At 45.8% G+C, this 22,742-nt stretch overlaps 1 protein-coding gene across 4 annotated transcripts in view; it reads left to right on the top strand.

Moving 5' to 3' along the window:
• Stk35 (serine/threonine kinase 35) overlaps window positions 1-22,742 on the top strand; it is a 32,678-nt gene that overhangs the window by 9,361 nt on the left and 575 nt on the right. For 2 of the 4 annotated variants that reach the window (XM_005365634.3, XM_026788488.1), the window contains exons 3-4: window positions 1,778-2,524; window positions 18,564-18,640. In XM_005365634.3, the coding sequence (XP_005365691.3) occupies window positions 1,778-2,490 (713 nt within the window). In that variant the 3' untranslated portion in view covers window positions 2,491-2,524; window positions 18,564-18,640. Of the gene's footprint in view, window positions 1-1,777; window positions 2,525-18,563; window positions 22,711-22,742 lie in introns of those variants that run through there. The other 2 variants (XM_026788487.1, XM_026788489.1) reach the window with 2 other exon arrangements.

Here is a 22,742-nt window from a genome sequence, read left to right as displayed (position 1 = left end):
TTTTTTTTTTTTTTTTTAGGTAGACTCAGCCTGCTTGCGAGTGACCAAAAAGAGGATTAAAGAGCAGGGGGTCAGGGTGAGGGAACAGTTCAACGCAGATTGTAAAATGAGGCCATATGCCCTAAACTGGTTCTTTCAGTATTACTTTGATTGTGACTAATATAAACAAATTATACAATTACAAGGGAAGTGAGGTCTGTCAGATTGTGGTTAAAACCAATAGCTTTTGTCATGTATTCTGTCTCTGGCTTTGGTAGACTTTGCCTTAGTCACTTAAGCAGAGACTGATCTGGCTTATTGAGTCACTGTATAGCAAATGGGTAGGAAAATGAGCCTCCTTCCAGAGGCTGAGGAAGTGTTAGCCTTGTCTTTTGGGACATAGCATACTCTGAGCCAAGGGACCTGTTTTAAGATCTTGACTCACTTAACAAATGACCAGCCTGTAGTCTGTCTGTCTTCCTTCCTCCTTTTTGTTTTGTTTTTTTGAGACAAGGTCTCAACTGTGTAGCCCTTGGCTGTCCTGGAACTTGCTATGTAGACAAGGCTGGTTTTGTACTCCTAGAGAGCCACCTGCCTCTGCCTCCCAAGTGTTATCATTAAAGGTTTGTGGTCTGCACACATAGAATGAATGGTCTTCCTTTTGTCAAAATAAGACATCTGCTTTTGGACTTAGCTGTAGGGCATTTATCATGTAATAACTTTCACAAAAGGACTCTGTTTCATCAGTTGCTTTATAAACAATGTTGGGATTGACAAGAAATCCCAGTCACCAGCTTTCCTGGTTTTGAACCCCACACCCAATACTGCCTGTGCATCTGCTTCAGATCTCACTGTTTCATCAGGTTATGTTTTCCTGCCCAGATCTCCCATTTATTAGACCTTCCTGGTCCACTTGTCCCTGTGTCCATGTCTTTTTCATCTCTTCCTGGAGTTCTTGCATGTGTGCTGATCTTTGATAGAAGTTGACCTTATTACCAACATTCCACTTATGATAATTGCTGTCAGGAACCTGTGCAACCAAGCCTCAGAGAGCCAGAGGCTTGATACAGACCTAGCTTGGACTAGGCATATGGTGAACTAGCAGAAGATGTGCATGGGTTGGAGTGTACATCTGAAATAAAATTGTAATGTCATTGTGTTTGTGTTAATACAAATGCTTGAACACATCAGGAAAGAAGAGAGCAAAGAACATGTGCTGGGTATGGACTAGCCATCGGAAAAGCTGGCCCAGTACTAAATGGTAATAGCAGAAACAGCCCACACTTCACAAAGCTTTTCTGTATGCTTCTTATTCTTAACATTTCAGCATCCCTACAAAGAATAGATAGGCTTGCTGGATGGTGGTAGCACATGCCTTTAATCCCAGGAGTTAGAGGCAGGATCTCTGTGAGTTCGAGGCCAACCTGGTCTACAAGAACTAGTTCCAGGTCAGTTAGGACTGTTTCACAAAGAAACCTTGTCTCGAAAAAAACCAAAAAATAAATAAATTAAAAAAAATAGGCTTGTACACCAGTTTGAAAAATATAAATAAACAAAATGACCTCAAAACCAACTAGATGACAGTAAACTTAAGTTCTTAAATTCGAACCCTAGGTGCTTGACACCAGGCCCTAATGCCTCTGCCATACCTTGTTCTGTTTGGGTAGAAGTGGACTGTATATAGAATTTGCTTGGTGCCAGTTGGATCGGTCCTCTGCACAGATACTTATTATCGTCTTCTTTCTTTACTCTAGTGCTGTGAATGTCCACTCAAGCTCTTTCCTGTCCTTTGGTTTAGGAGAAAGGATCCTGGGCTATGCTGAGGAGCCCTGCTATCTCTGGTTTGTCATGGAGTACTGTGAAGGTGGAGACCTCAATCAGTATGTCCTGTCCCGGAGACCAGACCCAGCCACCAACAAAAGCTTCATGCTACAGCTTACAAGCGCCATTGCCTTCCTGCACAAAAACCACATCGTGCACAGGGACTTAAAGCCAGACAACATCCTCATCACAGAACGGTCTGGCACCCCCATCCTCAAGGTGGCAGACTTTGGACTGAGCAAGGTCTGTGCAGGGCTGGCACCTCGAGGCAAAGAGGGCAATCAAGATAACAAAAATGTGAATGTGAATAAGTACTGGCTGTCCTCAGCTTGTGGCTCAGACTTCTACATGGCTCCTGAAGTCTGGGAGGGACACTATACAGCCAAGGCGGACATCTTTGCCCTGGGCATTATCATCTGGGCAATGATAGAAAGAATTACTTTTATTGACTCTGAAACCAAGAAGGAGCTCCTGGGGACCTACATTAAACAAGGGACTGAGATCGTCCCTGTTGGTGAGGCGCTGCTAGAAAACCCAAAGATGGAGTTGCATATCCCCCAGAAACGTAGGACTTCCATGTCTGAGGGTGTGAAGCAGCTCTTGAAAGACATGTTAGCTGCTAACCCACAGGACCGACCTGATGCTTTTGAACTTGAAACCCGAATGGACCAGGTCACATGTGCTGCTTAACTCCAGGGCTGAACGTCTGGGGTGTTTTAACTAGGTGAGTGCTTTCTTGTTACTGTGCATACACACTCCCTGGGCTGGTTGTGTGTCCTGTCCTTGTTACTGTGCATACACACTCCCTCGGCTGGTTGTGTGTCCTGTACTTGTTACTGTGCATACACACTCCCTCGGCTGGTTGTGTGTCCTGTACTGGGTTGGACCCTGGAGCTGTAGAGAAGATGCAAGGCCAGGAAGAAATAAGTCTTGTTGCTGCAGGTTGGCCCCCAAATCTTGGTGAGTGGAGATAAATCAGATTATTTGAGTGCAGAATGAGAAGTGAAATCTTTAAGAGGAAATTATATGAGGTGGAATTTCCCTAGATCTTTAGAAACACCTTTTCTTTTTAGCAAATAATAAATTCTTCATGCAAAATGATGCTGAAAGGAATACAGTTTTCAGAGAAGGAACTTTGTCCCACCTGTGTTTTTGCTGTTCATCTATCAGTTCTGTCCACATGGGACCTGATGCTGGAGGACTTGGAGAGAATAGGCCAGTTGGGTTTAGTGTGGAATATAGATAATGGAGATGAAAGGACAGGGACCAGCTAGGGTAAAGAACAGAGTATCCAGAGATGTTTGATTTTTCTACCCAGAACAGTTAGACTAGACCAGAGGCTGAGGTGTGGACAAGAGAGGGTGTTAGAAATTGACCACCATTTATGTGAGACATTACACATACTGTAAGTCATTCTTCCCATTTCCCATTAAATTAAGGGTAGGTATATCTTACCTAGTTTATCTGTCCCCTTGCCCTGGATTGCCAAGATGACAAGTAGAAATAAGCTGTACTTAGAGTTTGCTGATGTCTTGAGATCCAGTAGCGGGGGGGAGTGCTGGTTTCATCATCACAGGGATAGGCCAGTGGGCACAGGCTTCGTTGTTCCTCCATACCTCTGCAGGCGATGACTTGTACTGAGCCGAGCAGCTTGCACCTGTCTTGTTCTCAGTGGCGCTGGCTGGCTTTCATTGTATTTCTTTTTTTTTTTTAAATTTATTTATTTATTAAGGATTTCTGCCTCCTCCCCGCCACCGCCTCCCATTTCCCTCCCCCTCCCCCGATCAAGTCCCTCTCCCTCATCAGCTTGAAGAGCAATCAGGGTTCCCTGACCTGTGGGAAGTCCAAGGACCGCCCACCTCCATCCAGGTTTAGTAAGTTGAGCATCCAAACTGCCTAGGCTCCCCCAAAGCCAGTATTTCTTATCATAGCTTTCCGTTTCCATCTCAGCCTTTGCATTTCAGAAAGACCTCTTAGAATTCAGATTTTCCTTGTATAAGAGAAAGGTTGCATTGGGAAAAGGACCTGAATTTAGGTTAGGATTATGCATTGTCTCAATGAGATCTGGGCCCTTACTTGGATTAGCACGAGATTTGTACTGATTTATAGACCAAGTTCTATAGCTAAAGAGAGGAGACTTCATCTAAAAGAAATAAGTGACCTTGAGAGGAAGGGGGGAAAGGTTAGGGACTTGTTTTTGGGTGTGTGTCCCAAGCTCTTTGGTGACTAGTCATTGCTATGTCGTCATGCCAATTTGACTGGCCTGTTTTGCCCTGTCCTAGCAGAACACTTTGAGTTGTGGGCCTGACCCAGCTGTGTGCCTGGTGCCTCAGGTTTCAGTCATGTTGTTGAGCCATATCTGCTTAGCTAGACACTCAGAGACTAGAGCTAGAAAGGGCCTTCCACCTAGTTCTCCCTCCCGTTGCCAGACTAATGCCAGTGTTGTATTGAGAAACATTTTGCTAGCTAGATACTGTTTCAGGCATAAATGATACAATAATGGGCAAAACCAAAACTACACTTTCAAAGTTCACATTTCATTGTGAAAACGGGCTGTCAACACAGGTCTTCTGTTAGGAAAGGCTAACTGCTGTGTATAGGTAGGGTGTTTTAGACAGACAAGATCAGGGCCACGCCCCCCGCATTTCTTCTCCCCAACAGTGCCCTCTGAGCACATGAGAATAGTTGAGAGAGAGCATCTTGAAGACTTTGGGGGAGGGACTGTCTCAATGATAATTAGTGTTATACTGATCTGAAAATCGGATAGTGAGCTAGGAGAGGAGGATGTATGTACAAAACCAAAACGGAGTCAAGTAAGCATTTTGTAAGTCAGAAGAGGGTGATTGGCCCTGGAAGCTGTGGCACCTGACCTAGGTGCTAGGACCCAAACTCAGTTCCTTGGGAAGAGCAGCAGGTCACTTAACTACTGAGCGCTCTCTCCAGTCCTAAGAAACATTTTTAAAGTTCTTTTCAGGTGAATGATTGGATTAATAACAATATACCAGTTATATATTGTCTTAATTATGTTTTATGAAAGATAACTCTTTTCAAAAACAAAAACTAGCATGGTTTTTGCAAATCTGTTTAATTCTTGCCTTGATCATCTCATTGGCTTCTTCATTATAACATGGTATAGACAACTCATCATGTAACTTCTGGAATACTCCATGAAAGTAGAAAACAAATGCTGTCCTATTGCCCTCATGAAAAATACAGCTTCATAAATTCCCAGACTAGACGGCGGGCTGAGAAGCAGCAATGCAGATGGCTCTTGCTGAGGAATTTTGCTGTGAAGAGGAACTGAGAAGTGTGTGGTAGTTAGAACCCTACAGAGAAAGGAATTTGTCCCAAATGAAGGGACAGAACTTGAATACCCTGGTTTCTAGGTAATTTTCTGTTAGACTTGTTTTGGCTGGAGAATTTAAGTATACTTACTTAACCCTAGTACCAACATGAAAAGATGTTATTCAGCTGACACTCAGGTAGGTGCTAAATGAGGAGTTAATTGTTGCTGTTTCTGTAACAGTGAACAGAGGGAGAGACTGCCCTTTGGTCTGGAAAGGTAGAATTCCTATGGAAAGAGAATTGGCTGCAAATATTGTGGGGATTTAGTTTTTTTTTTTTTCTGTGGTTTATTGGCTATATGATCATCAGGTAGAGTATTTTGCTACTCTGGGCCTTGGTTTTATTACCCACAAAATGAAATTAACCATGCCTATTCTAGGTGGTGCCCCAAACAAATTGTTTCAGTCAAACACTAGGTTTTAGGTGTGTGCTCAGCTGAGGTGGAGGCTCACTGGTGCTTAGTAGCTTTCTTCTGTAAGAACATTGGGTGGTTTGCCTTTACAACAAAGCCAGCTTGTCTTGTCGATTGTTCTAGAAAGGCACAATCTGTATTTAACGAGTGCTCAATAAGGCCTGTCTTTCTCCCTTGTCACTTTTAGAAGAGTATTTTTAGTGAATCCTATCAGTCGCAAGCCTTATTCCAAGCAGGAAGCCAGCCAAACTGATGTTCCTGGTGCCATCAGCCACACTGTACCAGGGAAGGCTGTGACATGAGCACCGCTGTATTAATGACAAAGCCCATGGTCCAGTACACAAATGCTTTATTAGCGCCTTTTGAAGCCACACTCTGGGTGATGTATATTTGGAATGGACAGCTAAAGCCTGCTGAAGGAAATCAGATACTGATGTGACCCAAGGTGCCTGTGAATGGGTGGGGTCATAGAAAATAGTCTTCACTCCTTCTGAGGTCTTGGTAGTTGCTTAACATCGAAGAACTAGTCCTGGTTTTTGTTTTTTGAAGGTCATAGAGCTAATAAGGTGTATAGATTTTAACTCAAGTCTTAAGATATCTTCATAGTTGAATTCAGTGAATAATTTAGCATGAACCAGCCTAACTTTGGCTGTCCCGCTCTAAGCATTCTGAAGTGCAGGCAAGGGCAAGAGAACTTAGGAGCTTTCCCTTGGAAGGTAGTTTCTTCTGTGAGAGTTAGTGTCCTGATCCAAGTCAGGCCTCAAGGAAAGGTGTGGTTGCTAAAGGGCCAAGGCCTTTGGTTTCTGTCCCAGAAGCTGATTTAGCCACAGTCTCTGGAGCATTGAATCACACACACACACACACACACACCACAGCCTATGGGGTAGGGGTAGGAGGAGGGACTTGCCACTCTGTGGCAAAAGTACATTATTGCCTCCATAAGAAGTATGAGGTATTTAAGCAGAAAGTGGATTCATTGATTAACATTTTTTTTTTCTCTTGGGTAGGGTTCAGGCAGACTTGGAACTTGTCTTTTCTGTCTTAACCTCTTTTAAGTCACTGTCTATATAGCAACAGTAAGGGCTGTACCTTAACTGGGTCTCACTAGCACTTCACAGAGCTGTGCCAGGAGAAAACTTGGGGGGAAGTTGTCAATTTTAGTTCTTTTTTTTGTTCCAGAAAATAGAACTTGCCTTTGACTGTGATGACTTGTGATTGCTTAGGTACCAATGGCACACATGTCTCTTGGGGCCTCATCTTTCTAGGTGTTTTGGAGTTTTCCTTCCAGATGGGGAAGGCTGGAATCAGGTCCAGGCAGCTTCCTGGGGCATCCTGTTGCCCCCTCTTGATGGCTCCTGCTCTCAAACTGGAGGAAACTGAGCTGCCAGCCCTGTAAAGGGTTGTAGACCCACTTGGGTGTCCTTTGTTCCTGCCCTGGGGCTGTTGGTAGCAAAGCCCAGATGCTGCTCACATGGCTCTCTTTGGCATCCTTGATTCAACCCAGCAGAGATCGCATCCCTTGGGCAAATCTGAAAGACTCTGATAATCATCCAACTGCCAGCAAAGCTGCCCCGAAGGTTTAGCTTTCTTCCAACTCCCATCTTTTGGGACCCCAGGGACATGAAGACCCTCCAACTGACTGACGTAATAACTTCATGTTATCAATGAAGCCTGCTTTGGGGAGGGGAGCTGTGAGTTAGGACCAATGGCCCTTCCTCTTCATCTGTATCCCTGAATTAACTTATTCAGGGAGTAAGTTTTCGTTGTTAGGAACTTCCTGTTTTACATCATCTGTCTAGTTAGGTGCTAGTCCTCATTCTGTACTTGAGAGAGCAGCAGTTCATTACCAGTCAGAATCGGATACAATGTGTGTGGTGGAGGTTCCATCCTTCCATTCTTCAGTCTCTTGAAAACCACGTTTGTGTGGTTCATGCTGTGAAGGAGGTAGTGGGAAACACTGAACTGAGAGCCCTGCTCTTGGCTCTGCACCCCACAGCAGGATGACCAGCCCAGCCATTGCGTTAGGTGATGTCTGCCTATGTACAGATTTCTTCAGGTTACTCTGACACTGCTCTAGACATCGACAGGGGAGGGGCTAGAGACCCATATAACCAAGAAGGGTTCTCGTTTAAGTAGTGCAGTAGCCCCTTGAGAAAAGAGAGTCCTGGCTGAAGCCTATTCCCAAGATTGAGCCAGAGATTTCAGGTAGCTGAGGACCCAAAGCAGAACGGCAGTGTTAATAATTCTCAGCGACGGACAAATCTCCAAACTCTATCAAATCCCCACTGAAGCTTCAGGTGCCTTCGTTTTTGTCTGCTCTGATGGGTGGGGCTGCCTGCAGCCCTGTGTTGAAAGATTCTGGGGCCAAGTCAGGTTTGGTAGGGGAGCCATCTTAGTACCTGGCAGGCAGTTGCCCATTGGTGTCACTGGTCATTTGGAATTCAGCGTAGTCTCCTGAGAGCTTGCAGTTTAGTTGTAGATGATGGCTCTGGAGAGCAGGGAAGCCTTTGTGAGAAATCTTAGGGCTGGTTCTTGAGGGAGTTTGGGAATGTCTTATCAGAGTTGGATGCGATCGCTTGGGTATGTCTGGAGGAGGCTTTGCTCACTCAGGACACGCTGCCGTGGAAGGAAGGAAGGTGCAGTTCCTGAGCGGTGATGCTTGGGTTCAGGCCCGGGGAGAGGACCCAAGTTTTGTCTTGACAAAGTGGGCAAGAGCAGATAAGTTGCCAGCCCCTCTTTATTTTACCTAATACCTCATGATATTCTAAATCAGACGAAATAGAAATCTCTTTCAGCATTTCTAGGGCTCAGAGGCATGGCAGGTCTTAAAAATGCCAACCAAGTTTAAAATAAATCAATACTGCCGTGAATTTCCCAACTTAACGGAATTTCGCTTTCAGTAAGAGGTGCCAGGGGAAAGCTGTACTCAGCCTGCAACATAAACAGGTCAGAGAGAATGCTGTATTTTGTTTCTTTGTTAAAGAAAATGATGTCTAGGGACTCGGGAAGAATGTGTTAGAACCACCCAGGTACCCCATAAGGCATAGTAAGGAAGATAGAAATGCTTGTTTTCCGGCTACAAAACTAATCTTGATTTGAAGCTGGGTGAAGGAGTCTTGTGAATGATGGCTGGCTGGATTTTTTTAGTTTGTTTTCTGAGCTCAGAGGCATGGTACTATAACAGTGATGGGAGAAACAGATTGCCTATATCATGTTGGGTTTTAGTATTTATCATATTGTCCAGTAAGTAAAGCTACCAAAATGATGTAAGTCTACTGGTGGATTGTGCATCTCTGGCCATTCTCTGGGGAAAGGGACACCCTTAGCAACCAGATAGAGCTGGCGCCCCTTTGCTTTTCCTTTTCTACTTTTTGGACATGCCTAAGACATGCCCTTCTAGAAAGCTGAAGTCTAGGACAAGCCTCAGGCATTTAGGGGTGTGCTGCTGTGAGATCCTGGCAGATTGCACAGACACTGCCAGCAGGACCCAGCCCCTTGTACCAGACATAAAGAAAACTGGAAGTTGCAAGTAAGGGCTCACTCATTTGTTGTTAGTAACCAGATTGCCTGTTTGGATCTGGTAAATGTTTGGAAGGAATTCTCGGCTTGCATGGGGCAGCAGAAATGGGTGTGAAAACTACCACACCCCAGACAAACAGGGTGACATTTTACCTTTCTACTTGTTCTGGGGTTTAAGCCAAGTACCTAAAGTGAAGTACAGCTGTCACCACTGACACAGTCCAGATGTCCTCCTCCCTCCCCAGAACATCTCAGGGCCGAGGTTCATTCTAGTGTAGTATAAAAAGCCTTTGGAGACACAGCACACAGCTCCTTCCCACTGTTATAGAAAACCAGAACTCTACTTGCCCACCTACTTGTAGAGATGAGATGGGGTTGGAGCTGTGGGAAGACTAAACAGGAGTCTTCTGCAACCCCATTCCATGACCTTGGGTTAATGGAGCTCTGGTGGAAGGTGATTCCAATTTACAGTTCTGGCCACTGCTAAGACTCCATAAGCAAGGAATTTCCTACTAATCAGATTATAATTCTGATCAGATAGAGAGAGAGCTTCCAGCCGTCATCACAGTCCTCTCAGCTGTCTTTAGGACACTTAAGTACAATTATCAAAAATGTAGGGGTACCTCCTCTCTAGCTGGTGGAGAAGAGGCGTCTTTCTTTCAGTATCTTTTCACACCTTGGTTTGAATGAGACACGATACAAAGGAGAGGCAGGACTTGCAGTAGAACCCAGGAACCACTAGGTCCTTTCCCTTTGCGCTCAAGAGCAAATGCATACTCGTGGTCTTGCATTTTATTGCTTGCTTTTGCAGAGGAGCAGGCCTGGGACAAGCGTACTTCTTTACCATCACCTTGCTGAGCTTGCCTACTCAGTATTCCTTTGTGTCCTTGGTATTGCTGTCCGTTCCAGACAGGAAGTGATTGAGCCCTGGCAAGGGCTAGAGCTCCAGCCCAGGCCCTCCTCCATTGAACTCCCCAGGAGAGGCCAGATAGTCAACCCCAGGGGGATCCTGAGTCCACTCAAGGCCAGTAAGTAGCTCAGAGAAAAGAGTGCTGTCTTTTGTTGAGATAAGTGACAGCAACATTTGGGACTCAACTCACCTAGCCTCACTCACCTAGCTGAACTTGGAGAAGGGTGTCCTGAGCAGAATGCAAAGTGAGCCTTTTGCAAGCCGGGAATCTAAAGAGCTATCCTTGAGCCACCAGGGGCTTTGTCAGCCTAAAAAAGAGGAACTTGGTCTTGCAAATAAGGTTGGGCTTGAGAGTGGGTGGAACAGTGCCTGTAGCATTTTAGGAGGGTGGGTCCGACCTGGGAAAGTGCTCCAGCAGCACACCTGGCAAGATAACCTCTGTAGAGGGCGTGAAGCTACACAGTTTACTAACCACGTCGTAGGCTGGAAGCTTGCTTGCACAGTAGTGACATTTAGGAACATGCTAGGGAATCTTCGTTTAGACCGCGCTCCACTTGCTGTATCAGTGGCTTTGGGCAGCTCCTCTCTCTGGGCTGGTTCCCTGTGGGAAATGCAACCTGGTGCGCAAAGTAGTCTCCATCGCAGTCAGCCCCAAAACCTCACAGTGGCAGTACCACATTTTACCCCTGCCGTAAAACCTTCATTTTCTCTCTCCCTAATAATGTGTGGAGACTTTCTCCAAGAAAGCCATAGACTCCTTAGAAAGAGCCCCAAGAGTTTCCCTTGGCGTGCCCAGCTTTGAGCTTTAACTGGAAGACCATATGGTCTTTCTTTTAGATCATACCATTCTGGCCTTGGGTCTTTCTTTTTATAACCACGAATTACGCTGTCACCACATGGAAGAGTGACCTCGCCTTTAGTGACAAGGACTTAGGTGACTTCCTAGTGGGAAAGTGTCCTTTGGGGAAATCCCAGGATCCTAGACTTTCCCCTGGATCCCTTTTTCTGCCAATCATAGCCACTACAGTTGAACCTGGTTCTGCAGGGCCCAACTGTGAGGCAGTTGACAGTTTTTATTTCAGCCCTACACTTAAAAAGCTTGAGGAAGGGTATTATATCTACCTATCTAACTGCTGATTTTATTAGTGGTTTCTAGGAACAAAAAATTGTCTCTCCTTTAGTCTTATTACATTTAGGACCAGCTTACTAGCTAAAGTGCTGCAGGAAAACACCAGCCCCAGCCCCAAGACCTATTGAGTCAGGCAATGCCAGATCAGAGGTCTCAATGAGTCCAAGTTCTCAAGCACATTCAGGATGACTCAGCGGGTAGCTCTGCCTACTGTCAGGTCACCATGGAGCCTTTTAAATCTAGACTCGTCCATTATGGCCAGTGATTCCTTCTTTTTGTACATTTGGTGAACTTTTTAAATACAATTAATTTTGGCAGCACACTTTAAGGAATCAGATGGCCTAAAATAGTATTGTCAGTAGTACAGTCAGTGTGACCACTGCCTTATTATGACGCAGTCTTCATGTGTAAGAGCTCCCTGATTGTGTAGTTACCATAGACTCACTTAGTGCCCCTGTGGAGCTTTCTGACATAGTAGAGGAAAAGCTGATGTGTTTCCAACAGCATGCTATCCTGGCTTTAAATTCTGTTCGTGTCCTTTCTCTGACTCCTGCCCTGACGTTTATTGGGCCTGGCAGTGGTGCTTCAAAACTGTGTTTCTTAGGGAGCAAGGTAGCTGTGGAACCAGCTTCAGGTGACAGGAGAGGAGATAGAGCCCGTGTCTCAGTGGTGTCGTACCGTTAAGAAGGGTCTCAGGTTCTGCTTGAAGACTTCAGAGAAAAGCAAAGGCTCTGGCATGTTGAGCTGAGACTGGCCTCAGCCTTTCTCCCTGACCTGCTTCCTCAGCATCTCGGCCACACAGGCTGTACTGTTTACCTGTGCCTACTCCAGAACCGTGGGCAGTTCCTCTTGATATGGTGCCTCGGTTAGTTTTTGTCTGCATAAGTCAGGCTCCTGGTGGATTTGTTTCAGGGTCTGAATAGTGAGATAGTCTTCCAGAAAACTGCTTCTGACTTACACTGAGAGTTTGAGGCCCTTGGGGATTCTTGAACTCATGCTAAATTCCTGAGATTAGAAGGACTTTGGATTAAAAATCCCCTCCCTTCTTCATTGAGCACTTGGGAAAGCAATGACACTGGAAGCCAGGCCCCTTTTCTCTTTCTCCTCCTGTCACCCTGTAGAGATGGTGATACTCCGCTGCTGCTGAATAGGCTTCCACAGCTAAGTGCAAGACTTAATGTACTGCTACAGCCTAGGTGGTAGTGTGGAGGCCACATCCCTCTGAACGGGGTGGGTGTGTGGGAAGACGGGAGAAAGCTGCCGTCTGTCCATAGCCACCCCTCTGACATCGTGGATTACGAATGTGGAGTTCCAGTCCTTTTAGCACTGCCAGAGCTCTGTCATTACCTCCAGAGCTACCTGCTAGCCTGGGCAAGGAAGCTATTTAAAACTAATTATTATTTATTTATTTGCCATCTTACAGATAGATAGTTGCCAGCTTCTAATTTTGCTCTTGTCATGAACCATGACAGCTTTGCCACTCTGGGTTCCAGGAGCTCTTTCCACATGAGCGTTGTGTGGAATCTGCTTTCTCTTTGAGGGGATTTCTCCTGATGAGAAGTTGGAAAGAAAAGGCGGAGCCAGGAGCCTCTTCTATAAGCAGTAGACTGTCTAAATGTTAGAAAAATCCATGGTCTCTGTATGCTTTGTTTCTCCTGTTCTGCTCTTGATGGTGAGAGAGCCAAGGAATGGTTTAGCTTGATTCCAGAGTAGCACAGGCATCAGGGTTGGGCACAGTCCCAACTCTGTCCCTCACCAGATGTCAGAAAGTGGAGAAGTAGCCCAACCATCATAGGTGTGAATAAGCATGCACTGGCTGTTGAGATGCTTGCTGTGCATGTAAGCACTGGGCAGTGGGCTAGGTTAGTCACAGGCAGAAGTTCTTATAACCATATTTTCCCCTTAAAATGCTGCCTTGTTGAATGTGTCTTAGAAGTACATCAATTAGTTTATATTGCCATGTACACTAATTTAAAGTTTTCGTCAGCCATTCAGTATATGAGCTTGTAGCATCCATCACCACCTGGTAATTGATAGCCCTCAGGGAATTGGCAGACTCTCGTCTAAGGGATTGTGGGGTAGTAGAGGCTAACTGTCAGGCCTGGCGGCTCACCACAAAGCAGCGTCCTTGCAAAGATTGTTCTTTGGACATGCTTCCTGGGAGGAGGTACAGAGAGGGACCTGGAATGCTCGGTGACAGCTAGATGAGGAAGGAAGCAGAAGAGTGGGAGCTAAAGCCTAAAACAGAAAGAAGACTCTCACCTCAGGGGAAGGCTGACTCCAGACCAAGTCGTAAATTTTGCTTTAACAAAATGACTATTGGGAAACTGGGCATGGTAGTACCTGCCTGTAATTCTAGCACTGAAGAGGCAGAGGCAGGAGGATTGTCCCTGGGATCATTATGGCAGAGATGTATATGCTCTGAATAGAGCTCACCACCATTAATTCTCCTACCGATATAGTAGATATAAGATAGTTCCTGAATTAAGCCTTGATGAGTGAATTCCAGGCTAGTCATGATGACTCTTCCCTGTAATCCCAGCACTCAGGGAGATAAGGTGAGAGGATTTTCTTGACCTAGAGACCAGCCTGAGTCTAACCCAGAATGAGATCCTGATTCAACAAAACAAAAGTTAAGTTCTAGGTATTCCGGTTTGATGCTCTAAGAGCCCAAATGACCATTAATGCTTGAGAGCATGGTAGTTTGAGAGCCCGCTCCGCCAGCTGAGCAGTGAATAGACGGGCATAAGTAGACAAGATGGACCGCTGGTAGTCTACTGGAGTCCCCACTCCCCACAGCAGAGTGTAAATTGTACTGTCTGCATTTCCAAAAGAAGGGAGAGCTGGAGACAGCGATCGTGACTGTGACCAGGAGGTAGAAGCCAGCTTCAAACGCTCAGGTGTTTCCTGTAAAGCCTGTGCCTTTCCTTCATGAAGTCTGGGAACGAGAGAGCTGTATTTCATGCGCCATGTTTTTAAACATATTTCTTAAGATAATGCAATTATCTTATTAATTAATAAACTAGGGGACAGTGGAGGGGATCAGTTTTTCAGTGTTCCTACTATTATCAACAGTTATTTAAAGAAATGATACAGACACACAGGGAGAAAGACTGTACTTTTAGATTAAGGGACATCCTTTATTTTGTGTGTGTTTAGGAATAGGGAGGGCAGGAGATGGACATCTCTAGCCACTTCTTTCCATCCCTTGCTCACCTCAGCTCTTTCTAGTTTCTGTGCTCTAAGATACCAGTGGGAAAAAAACAAAACAAAAAACCTAAACCTGCCAGACCAGCTATTCCAAGGCCATATCTACCATAAAGTCCACTACAGATGGCTAGTTGCCATTCTTCATTGTGCTTAGCAGACACGCCGTTGACTTTCAGGAGGGCTGTGTGCTTAGGGGTCCTACTGAGAGCAACAAGGAAAACCCTGGTTGATGCTACGTATCAGAATCAGACCCACATGCTCTAGCCTGGTCAACAAGGGAGCCACGGTTTGGCATCAGCTAGGATGAAAGGTGATGAACAAGAGCCCACCAAGGCTGGGGCTGCACTCTTCATCATCGCCCGCATTAATGATGGGCTGGCTGCTTTGACTCCAGACCAGATAGTCTTTACTGTTCTTGTTGAGGTAGCAAAAAGTGCCTCCTCCATCTTCCCGTGAGCACACCGTGCTGTGGCTTCCCTGGGGAAGGTGTACTTGTCTGTCTTCTGTTTCACCTGTTCATCTACTGAAAACACAAGCAGAAAGCAACAGGGAAAAGTTGCATGAGGCCGGAATGGCTGCCAAGTCATCAGGGAGTGCATGAGTTTTTCCCAAGCTGAAGACTGGAAATAAGTCCTCAAACGAATCTTTGGGGGAATCTTTTAATTCCTATTGCTAGTAGGGGAGCAGAAGCATCCAGTGAAGGGGTAGGCCTCTGAGATCTGAGGCTTTTTCTCCAGAGTACATGCTTTTTATCATAGATTTTGGGTCTGGTTAATTTTGGTGCATGCTGGGTTTGTTTTTGATTTTTTTTTTTGTTTGTTTGAAAACTTTTTTCCATATAGTTACGATCATGGTTTCCCTTTCCCAGCTTCTCCTAGATTCTCCCCACCTCTTCACCCACCAAACTCCATTACTTTTTCTTCCTGTTCTTAAGAAACAGACACATTAAAAAAAAGACAAAATTTAATTAAAAATAAAACAAACAAAAAAACCCAGGAGAAACACATATGTACAGAGATACTTACACACAAAAGACACACACACACACACACAAATTTCCCAAATTGGAAATTAATGTGCAAATGGAAGACCAGTAAGGTACAAAAACAAAACAAAACAAAACAAAAAAAGAGGCAAAAATAGTCTCCAAAAGTACCACTGAGTTTGTTTTGTGTTGGCCATCAACTGCTGGGCAAGGTGGGGGAGGGGCCTGCCCTTCGGTGTAGTTTATATACTCAAACTCCCTTGGAGAAGACTAGGTTTTCTTTGGCAAGCTGTTGTCACTTGAAGATAACTTTCTGGTTAGGGATGGAAGCTCTGTCTGGTTCTCCCTCTCAGTGCTGGGCCCTATCTGACTTGGACCTATGCATGCTAGCACAGTCTGAGTTCATATGTTTATCCTATGTCCTGTTGTACCCTTGGTGTCATCCATATCCTCCTCATTCTCTGCGCATGGTCCAGTTGTATGTCTCTTTGGGTCTAGTGAAAAATGTCTAGTGAGGGCATTTCTCCTCCATTAACTGGTTATTACATTTAGATTTCTTTCACATGTGTGTATGTTATAAGAAACTTCTATAGTAGTAAGTTTCTATATGAACCCCTCCAATGGTCCATAGTGTTAGTTGTCCCTCCCCATATTCCCTTCTTTATTGCCCTCTTCCCACCCCACCCCCCTTTTAGTTTAATCCTCCCATCCCATCCCATTCCTCAATTCGTCTATAACTATATATTCTATTTCCCCTTGCTTGGAGATGCTTCCCTTACTCTGTACCTAACCTCTTTCCGGAGTGCATGCTTTTATGTATAGACACTGGGTCTGGTTAATTTTGGTGCATTCTGGTTTTTATGTACAAGTTTTTTGTTTTAATAATAGTTTATTAAAAGTAAAGAAAAAGGATACTTTTTGGTCTTGGGTCCTAAGTCAGAGGTCCATCTCTGAGGATGGCCCTTCTTGTTGGCTGTCTTTTGAGGCAACATGGGGGGCATCATATATCAAGAAGCCTGTGTGTGTGTGTGTGTGTGTGTGTGTGTGTGTGTGTAGGATCTCCCTCTTTTTTTTTTAGATTTACTTATGTGAATGACTGCTTTAACTACATGTATGTATGTGCATCATATATGCCTAGTTTCCATGGGGGGAAAAGGGTATCAGATCCTATGAAACTGGAATTATAGATGGTTGTGAGCGGCTATGTGGGTACTGGGACTCAAACCCTGGTTCTCTGGAAGAGCAACCAATGTTCTTAAACCACCGAGTCATCCCTCCAGCTCCTAGGATCTTAACCACCAGAGCTTATTCATGGGATCCCACCCAAATGACTTATGTATTCCTAATTACCTCCCAAAGGCCTCATCCATCCAAGCACCACAAGTTTTCACCTGTTACCTCCATCCTGAACTGTAGAGACAAACTATATTTCTGCTTTCTACCATGCATTGTGTAACGTATGTATCCTACTTGACTCTAACAGGCTTCAGACTGATGCACCAACGCCACTCAACTCTCATTTTTTCATTATAACAGTGAGCTGATAGATCATTTAGTCTGTTAGTTTTGGACATTAGAAGTAATGTCTCATAATTTATTCTCATCTTTATTTGTGAATTCTTTTTCCATGTTTAGAGTTAGCAGTGAAGCTAAGTTTCTAGAAGCGGAGCTACCAGGCTCTGTAGCTCTTAGCATATCTGAAGTTCTGAAAGCTCTTCCAGCTGCTCCCCACAGGCTGTTTGCACTCCTCTATCAGTGTGGGTGATGCCTTTCTTGTGGCACCTACAGCTGCTTGTGATGGCCGAATGACTGCAGGTACATCGAGAGTCTAGCTGCAGACACAGGCAAAGGAGAAATGGGCTCATTGGATATGTCAGGACCTTCTGTAGCCTTATACTTTATACTCATTCTACTCAGAGCCCAAAAGAGATGGAAGACAATCGAGGAAGAGACAGAGGCCGACAGGCCCTGTCTGGTGTCAATTTGTGAATGAGCTAAGGCACTTGTCAGACTTGAGATTATGGGGCCAGTGCTGTCTGGCTGTACTGACCACAGCTCTGGTGAAGAAGGTACTCTGGGCTGGAACCAGAGCATACTTCTCAAGCCTTAGACAATGGACTTGGTGTGTTCATGGAACAAGGAAGTCACTGAAGGGTTACAAGCATACAGGGAAGGGCTTGTTTGGGACAGTCATTTAGAGTGAAACTAGACACTTTGAAAACTTTAGAACATTGCTGCCCAGATGACCTGCCCTGCCCAAGACAAAGCTATACTAAGCTATGAGATTAAGAATATAGAGCTGCCCCAAGACTAATCTCTATAGACTTCTGTGTGCTAGGTTCTTTGAAGGGCAGCTTCTTGTCTTATTCCCAAGGCCCGGCACCAAAGTAGTTCCCAGGTAGCAGCCAGTGCTCACAGGACCAGGCATTCTTCTAAGTAGTATATGTACAGTTAGACAGAATGATGCTTCAGGAAATAGCAGACAATATACAGCGATGGTCCCATAGAATACTGTCATGGTCAAGCAGCTCTACATTTCTTATATTATTAAGCCATGCACAACTGAATTTATGAAATCTCCAAAACAGCTTGTGACATAGGTGTAGATTATGAGACCAAAGAACATAGTCAGCTGGCAGGGCTGTTGTTTGGTCTCCAGAACACTCAGTTACAGCCCCAGTAGATGTTGCTGTGGGCAGAGAGGACCTATCACTTGCTTCTGGGAAACCTTGCTCTGAGTCCACCTGACCTAGGAGAAAGTGATGTCTCTTTAAAACTTGTTGGCTAACTTAGTATAAGTTCTCCGATGCTGAAAACCATTTTCTCATTTGTAAAGAATAGGGAAATTATATAAGAGTTGTTGTGAGGAGAGAAGAAAGACTAAATAGAACCAAGACCATCAGGGTCTGTTGGGAACATTCTATTTGGAATGGGTCCTGTGTAGTACAGAGAATCTGGAGTGGGAATAAGGTGTAGAATTTGTGATCAGATTGGTAGCTGGACCCAGCATGCTACCTTAGCTCCCTCTTCCAAAGTCTGCCCTTAGTCCTTGTGACCTTGAACACATCAGTTTCCTTACCCGAGCCAAGCTGAGCCGTAGGAGTGTGTCTTTACAGGTGGCTCAGCTTCCTCCACATACAGTATTTAGAAAACCTGGCACACATAGCTGCAGGGTCAGTTTGGTTTGGGTGCTGGCTCTATACCCTCACCCACTGATCCAATGTCCACTCCTTGCCTACCTTCTGTCTTCCAGGTCGATCCTTCGGGACCCACAGTCTCATCATGTCTCGGACAGGATGGCAGAGGGTACAGGTGGTGGCGATCTCCTGACAGCTGGACCTCCCACAATGTGAAGCTTTTGCTTGGGTTTCCCACGCTACCCTTTTGTTTTTCCTTTATTATAATAATAATTATTATTTTTTTAAACATTAAACCATCAAGACTTCTGAAGAGCAGAAGGCTACATTCTGGACAGGCACCTTTTTATTGTTTGGGTTTTTGTTTCATTTTGTTTTTAAGAACATTGAATGTGGGCAAAGCTTATGCTTATATTCACCGTTAGTCCGTTAATTTCTTAAGTTAGGGAGCAATTTTGGTTTTCTCTTTCATGTTCTGTTTCTTTCGTACACATCTCTCAGTTGCGCTCTGGCATCCCACTTCCCAAAGAACGTCTCTGCCCAGAGTTTGTCTCCTGCCAAGGGATACGAAGATCTAAGGAAGCAGCCTCTGAGTTACTTCCCTGCCAGTCGTGGGAGCTCTTGGACTCCTTGGGTGTGCTGGTCCTGGCCAGCCCTCAGGCCTCAGTCAGGATCAGAAATGAAGAACAGCTCAGAAGAGGAAGACCAGGGTTTGCCAGAAGTACTCTTAAAGAAGACCTAAAGCGTGGGTTTGGTTCTTTTTAAGTTCTTGGGAGCTCCAGGTCATGCCACGACTCACTGTAGTTGGAATTGCTTCCTTCTGTCCTTTCCAACCGGGCTCCCTGAGGAAGGAGACCAAGAGTGATGACCCCGTCACTTGGGGATAAAGACACTCCAGCCCACTTGCACACGCCTATCTTCTATTAGGACTGTTGTGCCGACTCTCTGTTAGACTTGGTCTTCCTTGGCCTCTTGTCACTGCTATGATTCTATTACTTTTTTACCTTCTGCCTCTTGGATTATCTTCCCAGTGTGCTGCAAGTCCAGCTTGTCACAGAGACTACCTGGCCCCACTGTCCAGTTTTGACCATTGCAGATTACCCTCGAATGGCTGCTGCCATCATTTCCCCACAGTAAAAGGTGTGCCCTGTGTACCAGGATCTATGGTGTCACTCACCACTGGGTGATACTGTCAAGCGCCATCTCTTACCCCCAGGGACTTCATGTTAGGTGATCAAACTCTTTGAAACTGTTGTCTGTTGAAAGAGAAAGGACCTGCCTTGAATAGGGAAGTATGAGGCAGACAGGGATGCCCATGTGGCTAGCAGAGGGCCCATATAGCAGCTAGCCGTCTTAAAGCATCCCCAACCTAGGCTGCCTCTGTGTGCATAGTCTTTCACTCTTAACTCTCTTGCAGTGTTCTTATAGCCTCCTGAGGGAAGATACCCTTCTTCAGCTCCTTCTTGATGGATCCCATCATTCTCTCGGCTGCATCCCTCTACTTGGATGCACCTTTGGTTGCTCCAGTACTTTCTCAGATTTTTCACCCTGGCCACATGGGATGGGGTCTCTGGATAAGGAAAGAAGGTATCTATGTGTTCATCTTGTTCATTCTTCCTAAACTAGCATAGGATGGATAGGGAAATGAGAGGCCAAGGGGAGCTTTTCTTTGAGCAGCTGTAGTGTGGGGAAGGCCAGAGCAACACTGAACCCTGCTTAGCTCTGTCCACTGACACTTTCCAGCCTTCTCTCAGGCAACTCAGCACCAAAGTTTCTTTCTTCTCTTGGCCAGAGGTCAGCTGCTGTTCCTGTGATTCACGGCTGCAGACCCATGGGTACGCGGCTGCAGCTCGTAATGCAGGCAGGCGCTCACCTCGCTGCACTGTGGTAGCATCTTGTCTTCTTGAGTTGTTAAGCGGCCTCCTGAGCTTAATCAGAGTGGCACCTGGGAGGGGGCTGGGAACAGCAGCATCCCCTAATTGCAAAGTACATTCCATTTCTGTTCCACCCTCCTCTTTTCCTCTGGGTGCTGCTGTCTCTTTGTGCCTGAGCAGATGGGAAAAGCAGTCTCTGAGCTCAGTACCCCACTCTCCGTGTTATAGTCCTGCTGGGTTCCTGGTAAAGGGTCAGGCCTAGCAAATCACTATCTATCTACCTTTTTCTCTTCTCCGTCTCTTCCCTCTCTGCAATCAAGACTTTCCTATCATACTTTTCTTTGACACATATGGGGTGTCAAAGTAGCCCCATAGGTTGCAGGTGGGTAGCCTGGTGAGGGGTAGCCTGTTTCCTTGCACCTTGTCTTCCATGACTCCCAGCTGGTTCTGGCCCGGTGATTGCACCTCTATCTCTGGCTCAGATGAGAGCCAAGTCTTGAGCCCCAAGTGCCTGTTCCTGTTTTCTTCCCTCCCTGTCCTGCAATCTATGCTATCACCTGCCAGCCGGATAGACGGACACTGGCCCGGTGACATTTTTTGCTGTGCAATGGCCAGTGAGTCAGCCCCTGGTGGGCTCTGTAGTCTTCTCTAAGCTCAGCTGCCTGTCCCTCTTGGGAATCAGCATCCTTCTCTCTTATTTCCGCTCTGCCTCTATGTGGGTTGCAGGCCTGCCGGTAGCTCTGTGGAGCATCATCTCAGGTGCCTCCAGTTTGCTAGACCTGCTCACCTTCTAGATGTGTGCAGAACTCCTAACATTTGTCATTTTCTTGGGTGTGAGGATTGTTGTTGGGAGACTGGCCTGGCCTGAGTTCTCTGCACTCAGAGCTCAGCTCCCTGTGACTGAAGGGAGTCATCAGGACAGATCATAGTGCCTTATTCCATTGTCCTCCCTGTCCAGACTCTGCCAGAAGCAGGTGGCTGTCTTCTATGTATTCATTTGTCACTGGTACTCATAATCTCCCACTTGTATATACCCACAAGGGAAGGAAGACTCTGAGCCCCCACCCACCTCCTGTGGGCTGTAGCCAGACACACCTCCCTCTTGCCTCTGTGGCCCTCACAGCAGCTCTAGACCAGGACCAAACGCTGCTGCCCACATACGCACACTGCCTTTGTTCCTCCCTGTTCTTACCTCTAGCCAGGAAGACACTGACTGCACCATCCAAACTGGCTCTAGCTAACCCCCTCCTGGTCACAGGAGACTAAGGTTCAGGCTTTAGCCTCACCTAGCTCTAGCGCATTGGGGCAGGGAGTAGGAACTCTGTTCCCACCTTGTAGGGTTTGCCCTTTGACTGCCTGAGGGATGTTTTAATGTTTACTTAAAGAAATACCCTGTTTACAGCTGGAGGAGAAGGGCACCAACACTAGGTGAAGATCTGACTCTGGGTAGGGCCTGGCCTCCTTTGTGGCACTGCCAGTGGGAACTCCAGTGGCAGTGAAGGCAGACAGACACCTGGAGTGAGCAGAGGCCCTTGACTCGCTTCCTAACCCCGTGGTGCTAAGACCACTCCCTCGCCTCCTCACCTTCCTGCCCCAATAGTTCCCACCTCCATCATCCCTTCCTCCAAGATTCTCAGCTCTTTAACATATCACTACTTTAGAAAAACAGTGTTTGCAGCAATAAGGTTATTGTTTTTGCGTGAATATTTTCCAAGAAGGGGAAAAGAGCATTGTGGAAATCTGTTTATGCTATTAGGTGTTTACTGCTTGAGAAGACAGCTTAAAAGGATGGGTTAAATGTGGGTTTTAACCTTTAGATATCTTTTGGAATCTTGGGAAGAGTGAGAGAGTGTCTGACTGCTATCCTCCAAGGAGGGGAACGTTCCTACCCTGCCTTACTCCGTTGTCCTTCCCAACCCTGCTCACTGTGAGCTCTTTCCACCTTGTCTTTTCCTTGTGTGCCCCTCCTTCCACATCTGGGGGCATCGTGGCTTCATTCCCTGTGGATCTTTGGGTTATCCCTCCCCTTGACTGGCATCTTCCTTCCTGTCTGGCAGCTCCAGACAACTGTTGGAGTCTACCTCAGAATTGGCTGAGTTTGGTTCCTCAGCTCTCCAGGCCAGCAGATAGCAGACTGATTTCTGAGCTCGTCATACAGCCTTCAGGTCTGCAGAGGTCTGGAGCCTTGTCTGGAAACATGCTCTGGGAGGGGAGCCCTGCTTTAGGGACTCTATGGCAGTGGCTGATGTCAGCATCCACAGCCCTCACTGAGGGACAAGTCTACTGCCATTGGTTGCCTAGGGGTCCCTAGGATTAGGGAGAGTACCAGAAGGAGTGAGCCTTTTTTTTTTTTTTAAATCAGATGAGATCATAGGAAGAAGGAAACCTACTTAGGGAATATTTACAAAAAAAAAAAAAAAA

This window comes from Microtus ochrogaster, unplaced genomic scaffold (assembly GCF_000317375.1).
Source record: "Microtus ochrogaster isolate Prairie Vole_2 unplaced genomic scaffold, MicOch1.0 UNK3, whole genome shotgun sequence".
Taxonomy (NCBI): domain Eukaryota; kingdom Metazoa; phylum Chordata; class Mammalia; order Rodentia; family Cricetidae; genus Microtus; species Microtus ochrogaster.
The sequence above is the reverse complement of the archived record's forward strand: the minus strand, read 5'-3'. Positions and strand labels throughout refer to the sequence as shown.